Source organism: Penaeus japonicus, unplaced genomic scaffold (genome assembly GCF_977035675.1).
Source record: "Penaeus japonicus unplaced genomic scaffold, GWHDUDI00000001_assembly GWHDUDI00000027, whole genome shotgun sequence".
NCBI lineage: Eukaryota > Metazoa > Arthropoda > Malacostraca > Decapoda > Penaeidae > Penaeus > Penaeus japonicus.
Window position 1 is genome coordinate 23229674 of NW_028234429.1, and position 7500 is coordinate 23237173.

Here is a 7500-nt window from a genome sequence, read left to right on the forward strand (position 1 = left end):
TGCTTTATTGACTGCTCGATTTTTGATGATTGTTTGTATGCTTGCTTGAGTTACTGTTTCCTTGCCTGTTTGTTGTACCTACAGATTGCTTAAGGGATGAATTATTTTAGTATTTTTTTCTAATAAGTTTTATGTTTATTTGTTCTTTGTTTTAACATTCTTATAATTATATTATTTTATATATCTATCACTTATTTCTTTGATTTACTGTGTGATACATAGTGGCCAGGTATCAAGCATGTGTTTCTGATAATTGTGGGATCAGTCACCACAGCGTAGACTGTGTAAGAAGGATTAATCAGTTATGTTATAAAAATATTTCTTTTTCATTTGAGCACTAAGTGAATAAAACAAACTTTGGGTAATTTCTTTAGAAGAAATTACGAATACCAAATGATCCAATCAAATTCTGAATTTGTGTATATATATATATATATATATATATATATATATATATATATATATATATATATATATATATATATATATCTGTGTGTGTGTGTGTGTTTGTGTGTATTGTGTGGTAGTGGTCTGTGTGTGTGTTTGTGTGTATTGTTTAGTAGTGTGTCTGTGGCTATGTCTGTGTGTGTATGTGTGCTTTTCGTTTTCTTTTCCTTTCTATATTTTCTTTCATTTTTCTCTTGAAAAAGAAATCACCCCTCTCTTGTGTTATACATACTGTGCATATCAGTTTATGCCTATCATGTAACGTCAAACCTTTCATCAGATATCATGCATCATCATGAAAACATTTCTCTCCTTTTCCCTTTAAACATTACACATTTCTTTTTATTTGTACGTTTAACAGGTCTGGCTGGGTGTTCTGCTCTCGTCTCTGGCAGTGGCTGTTGCGCTTTTCACTCTCGCGCAGGTCTCAGCAGTGCCGAAGACCCTTTACCCGAGGGAGATATCTCCGAGGTCTTACTCTGCGTCTGAGTTTATTTTCGATACGTTGTCTGGTCTAGTTACCCAAGGTGAGTTACCGCCTTCGTCTCAAAGGGGTCTTTGCCGCCGGGAGTAGTAATTTAGGAAAACAAATATGTACTCTTCAATCCTATCGTAAGAAAAAAAAAAATTATGGATATTGATAGTAAAGTTCAATCATCATCCACATAATAATATAAAAAAAGAATCTGAAACCCCGTCGCACGAAACGAAATCACCTAAAAGTATTCAAAATAAAAAGATATAACCTTCAACTCCATCGCATGTAAACAAACCGCCCAACGAAGACGTGCCTCGCCCCCAGGTAACAGCCAGCCCCAAACGCTGTCGGTTCGGACGTTGGCGGGGTGGTGGTGGCTCTTCTGCGTCATCATCATAGCCTCGTACAGTAGCAAGTTGATTTCCTCCATCACTGTCCGCCTAGCAGTGCCAGCTGTGACGTCCATGCTGGATATGGTCGAGTCACGGAGAATACTGTGGACTTATCAGGCGAACAGCGCCATGGAAGAACTCTTCAAGGTTTGATTTTGAAAAATTATCGTTATGTCCTGTTTTTTAGGACTAGAGTGTTGATATATTTGGTATGGTTCCGCAATCACAAGACCCTTAACAAATAGGGTATTGATTGGAAACACACACACACACACACACACACACACACACACACACACACACACACACACACACACACACACACACACACACACACACACACACACTCTCACACACAAACACACAACGCCGTTTCTACATGCCCCTTTATGCTTCCTCCTCTTGCTCTCAGAACTCGGATCCGTCGACCATGTTCGGGAAGGTGGGCGACCTGCACCGCGAGATGCCCGAGCTCGTCGTGCCCAACTTCCAAGCGGGCGTGGATGCCGTGAGGGAGAAAAAGATAGCCTACATCGAGGTCACTCTTGAACAGACTGTATTAGAAGTAGTAACAGTGGACTGTACAGTTGCTTTTATATGGAAACCATTGCATGATAGACTGTATGGTATTAAGTTTTCAAGGTTTTACTTTAGCTATTTTCGTGGAAGGGTTCACTTGATATAACATCCCCTCTTCAAGATTAGTCTTCATAATGTATACAAGCATGAATGTTTGCACTAACACTTTCTCAATATATATATATATATATATATATATATATATATATATATATATATATATATATATATATATATATATATACGCTTTTATATAATCCTAACAATCAAGCTTCTTCCTTTTGCCCGTACAGGACGCCTCTCTGCTGGAATACGCAATCGCAGGTGACTTGGCGATACACGGAATCTGTCGAATGGCTCTGGTGGGAGACCCGTTCTTCTCCACGAGGTTCGGGATGATCCTCCAGCGAGGCTCCCCCTACAGGGACGCCTTCAGCCTAGCGTGGGTTGAGATGGATTAGCGGTTGATGTATTATGTTGATGGTCTTGTCTTTACTTGCTAATTTCATCAGCAGTCTTAGTTATTGATGGTTTCGGAAGACACGTAAAGTTGATATCTATGAAGTTCATGGTGAATAGTAACCTCTAACGTATTTAATGATTTGGTACATTATTATCTACTATGTATTAATAGTACTTTTTCTAATTCAAGACTTCGAAAAACCCCACCCCGCCAGGGAATAGAAAGATTAAATACAAATATATTACTACGTCTATAAATGTCTATGTACACACACACACAAACACAATCGCACACACACACATAAACACACACACACACACACACACACACACACACACACACACACACACACACACACACAAACACACAAACACAAACACACACACACACACATCAATCTTATCCTTCCTCTTGCACTCAGGATCCTTGAGATGATCCAGACTGGGATGATGGACGCCTGGAAGAAGCAGTTCTGGCCGGGGGCGAGTCGCTGCGTCGGGGTGGCCGCTACGACGCCAGTCAGACCTATAAACTTCTTGGACATTACGGGCACGATGCTGCTGTTGCTGTCTGGCCTTCTGCTGTCTTTCCTCGTTTTCCTGTTGGAGCTGATCGTGGCGAAGACCTCTCGGAGACGGGGTTAATGGTTACTCCGTCACCAGAGATGTCATGCATCATCTTTTTTTTTCTCTGATGATTGTCCATATGTAACGCATTATCGTATGTTTGTTTTCATAGACTTTATGTGTTTTTTTCAGTATAGAGCAAAATAGCCTTCATAGCCAACTCAGCAAATACATTTTACCTCGAATCTTTGCTGACAGTGTTTCACCAATACTATATTGTATTTTTATTTATTTTTGTGTAATTTTCGGTTCTGTCATATATGCAGTACATACCCGCTGCAAAATTCCCTCTGCCGCAGAGAGGCAGGGAGAGGGGCACAGGCCAATAGTCTTCTCTTTTATATGTTAAAACAAAGGAAAAAATACGGTTAAAGCTCGTCAGATTCGTCTGAATGTTACATGGGATGTGTCTGAGTTTCTTTCTATTCATGAAGGATATTTTACGCTACACTGAAGAAGGATATTGATAGTTTGACAAAACTAGAAATAGCTACGAAGATACGAGTATCTTAAGCAACAACGATCATATGAATGATTATGAATTCCTATGCAGTGAAAACGTCGAGAACTTATTATTTCAGTGAAAGTAGACAGATCCCGATCAACAAGAAGGAAAAGATTGAGTACTTTGCATTACGTTTCACTGTTCGGGCAACGTATAGTTCTTTGCTCATTGATACCCAAGCTTTCTACCCTAAAAGTACAAAGGATCTTATTTCTCATCATCACGAAATACTAACCTGTTTCGTGAGTAAAAGGTGATAGATTAAGCGGAATTTCAGCCTTCGTTTGGGTTGCTAGAGTACATGGCACTTGATTGTGCTTGGAAAATGAACGTTTAGTCATGGAATTTAATTAACAGATTTCATCCGTTTTCACAAATTAGAAATTGTTTGTTGCAGGATGACCTTTCTTATAGCGATCGTGCAAGTATCATTCCCTGCATTCTTTATTTGTCAATATTTTATGTGCGTCTTCGAGGATGATTTTATTCAATATGACACCAGTTTTCCCCTTATATCTTATCCTTTCATGTATCTATCCTTTTATTATCCATTTTTTATCGTTCTATCGGCCTTGCATGTCAGACCCGAATTAATCCCTCGACTTTTATGGAGAGTTACGCCATTGTTTATATTTTTTCGCAAATCGAATCGAGATATCAGAAGCTGTCCTTAAATTCATGCACTGAATCTTTGCAAATCTGTACCGAGTGTTTTAATCATTTCAAAGTTAGCTAAAAAAAATTTAAGGAAAACTCTCACGATAACTTTTTGTTCTTGATGCAAGATTTACCACTTAAATCCATCGCCAGATAAGTTGTTAAAAGTTAGTTTGTCAGAGCGCATACTCGGCATTATTTTCATCTTGATCTCCAGATGATTTCTGCCATTTTATGATTATAATTATCTAAAAATTATCTCCAAAAATAAACAAAAATATGAAATTCTTCTGTTTAAGATCTTGCCCCTTTTTATTGCATTGATAGCATTTTGGTTTGTTCCTCCTTTACTTTGAGGGAAACAGTTGTTTATCTTATAGCGGGTGTTTATTATTTGGTCAACCTCCTAGATTCCAAAAGCATTTTGAACATCAGAATTTTATTTACTACCTCATGCGATTCTTCAATTACTCATACAAAACACTATCTTCGGTAAGCGTGGAGTGTTCATCTCGAGTTCTCACAAGTGTCCTCTTGCGCACGCTCTCTTTCTTCTTTTTTTTCTATCTCTCCCTTTCTTTCTTTCTTTTTTATCTCTCCCTTTCTTTCTTTCTTTTTTATCTCTCCCTTTCTTTCTTTCTTTTTTCTATCTGTTTATTTCCTTCTTTTTTTTTTATCTCTCCCTTTCTTTCATTTTTGCTATCTCTTTCTTTCCTTCTTTCTTTTTTCTATCTCTCCCTTTCTCTCTCTCTCTACCTATGTTACTTCATCCTTTTGAGTTGTACATAATCACTTGTCTCAATAAACTCGTCAAAGTCAAAAGTCTCTCTCTCCCTCCCTCCCTCTCTCTCTCTCTCTCTCTCTCTCTCTCTCTCTCTCTCTCTCTCTCTCTCTCTCTCTCTCTCTCTCTCTCTTTCTCTCTCTCTTTCTCTCTCTCTTTCTCTCTTTCTCTCTTTCTCTCTCTCTCTCTCTCTCTCTCTCTCTCTCTCTCTCTCTCTCTCTCTCTCTCTCTCTCTCTCTCTCTCTCTCTCTCTCTCTCTCTCTCTCTCTCTCTCTCTCTCTCTCTCTCTCTCTCTCTCTCTCTCTCTCTCTCTCTCTCTCTCCCTCTCTCCCTCTCTCCCTTCTCTTCCTTCTCTTCCTCTTCCTCTAAACTGATGTGTGCTGGGGAGAAGAACACAGACGATTCTCTGCTGCAGCTGTTTATTGGAGTGGCCCGTTGACTGCACTTTCCTCAAGTCGGCGAGGCAGCAGGTCAGACCTGTGCTCCCTTCTGTTCTGGTCTATCCTTCCTCCCCCCCTTTCCCCTTGCTTATATCCCCTGTATGGTGACATGGACAACCTGGAGGGATGTCTCTCTGAGAGGTTCTCTTTTTCTATCTCTTTCGCTCTTTCTTGAGATGATGAGGAAAATCATTACTGGTAATTGTAATGATTATGATGATTTGAATAAGAACAAAGATATCATAATGATATGAAAATGATAATGATATTGGCAGTGCTGCTGATAATAGAGACAGCAATCCTGTTAAGGATAAAAATGACAATGATGTTGATGATGACGGCGATAATGACGAAGACTATAATGATGCTTATGATTGCAATAAAGAGAATCATGAACATAACAACAAAAGAAAGACCAGATAACTAAAGCCTACTATATAGGTCTCTCATGCGCTGACGTCAACCCGAAAAAACCTAGTCTGCAGATTATTCTTAATTACAAAATACATCTGTAGAAGCAAGTGTTTTGTGGCCGTATCTCTATCACACAAACTGTAGGCTATTTTTACCCGTAATTTTAGAGAGGAGGCGATGGAAAAATGAAAGAAAGAGAGTGAGAGACTAACATAAGGATAGAAATGAAAGAAAAAGAATAGCTAGATAGAAAAAGAAGTAAAAGTGTAAGGAGCAAGGAGGAAGAGATAATGAAAGGAAGTGAACAAGTGATTGACAGACTGACAGACAAAAAGAGAAAGGAGAATGGCTGAGTTATAGACGGCGAGAAAATGAAAGTGACTTTGATAAGTTTATCAAGACAAGTGGTTACTTCCATCGCAAAAGGCAAGAGAATTGTTGATAAACAGACATGTAGAAAGTGAGAGAAGAGACACATTAATAAGCAAACAGATACAATATATACAACCACATGTAGAAAACGCCCACGCGCCGCAGAGGAACGAGAATTCAAACAATTTTTACAGCCTATGGTCGTCATATAACGATTACTTGCCATAAGGTATTTATAACCATAATGTTTCACTTATATTGATTGATTGAGTGTTCGTCACACCTGTACACACAGAGACACTATTATACGTCATAAAATTTATTATATACCGTTATATACTTTTTTTTAAAGATTTCTACAGACACTCGCCATACCAATCAATCATATTCATACTATATATCCACGTGATCGTATTAATCATAAATACATATGTGCGTCACTGTAGTCAAATAAACCTGGATGAGTAGAAATCATACAAACACGGAGTCTTCGATTATGATTTTCTCATTATCAAATTCACACACTGGGCTCCTTAGAAATAATATGAACCGCAATATAGTAACTGGTGTCAAGTTTTCAACTTGACACGTCTGACCCTCACAAGAATCTCAATGGAACTGCCGTCTTCGAGTACCCTTAAGGCCCTTATGTACAGTCCCCTCCGCTTTCAAGTTCTCCAGTTTGCGTTGCGAGCCGCCATTGTTGACCCTTGTATCCGAGGGACATAGTACCTACTCGCAGTGGCATGTGTTTCGGATAAAAGAGGACTGGCGGTTCCCACATTGGCAACGTTAAGGGGGGGGGGGGTGCTCCCTGGCGAATACTCAGGCGAAGTGCCAAACCCAGACAGTAAACGTTAAGTGTGATAATATTTATTTCAACAGATAACGAAGATTGTCTCAGTTTAAACAATTGACAAATGACGAGGGCAATATTGATTTTAAAAAGTTTAAACGTGTTTTTTTCAGGTATCATGTATCATATTTTTCAGGTATTTTTTCATCCTATCAATATATCTGGAGTATAGGAACAATAAATACTTGACAAATATTCATCATACACACCTTTATAATTACACCAGAATTCATGCTTATAATATTGATGTTTAATATTAATATCGATAGATTAGCTTTCTGCCCAGAGACTGATTTTTTGGGGTATAACTTCATCAATTGTTTTATTCCGATAAATATCTAAATAAGTACCAATGATATTACGGTGACATTAGTTCTTGTTAGTTCTGTTGTTGTTATTACTGAATTCTTTCAATAACTTTTCGTCTTATATCATAATATGTAAAAGTCAAAAAAAGTCAATGTGTCTGTAATTATATTTACTTACTTAA

General features: G+C 38.3%; 1 protein-coding gene across 1 annotated transcript in view; it reads left to right on the top strand.

The window, feature by feature from the left end:
- Positions 1-3156, top strand: part of LOC147468629 (putative glutamate receptor) — an 8455-nt gene extending 5299 nt beyond the window's left edge. The window contains exons 9-13 of the mRNA XM_086553044.1: positions 809-974; positions 1250-1464; positions 1730-1855; positions 2190-2338; positions 2781-3156. Coding sequence (XP_086409170.1) covers positions 809-974; positions 1250-1464; positions 1730-1855; positions 2190-2338; positions 2781-3003 — 879 coding nt within the window. The 3' untranslated portion in view covers positions 3004-3156. The remainder of the gene's footprint in view (positions 1-808; positions 975-1249; positions 1465-1729; positions 1856-2189; positions 2339-2780) is intronic.
- The last annotated feature ends 4344 nt before the right edge of the window (positions 3157-7500 follow it).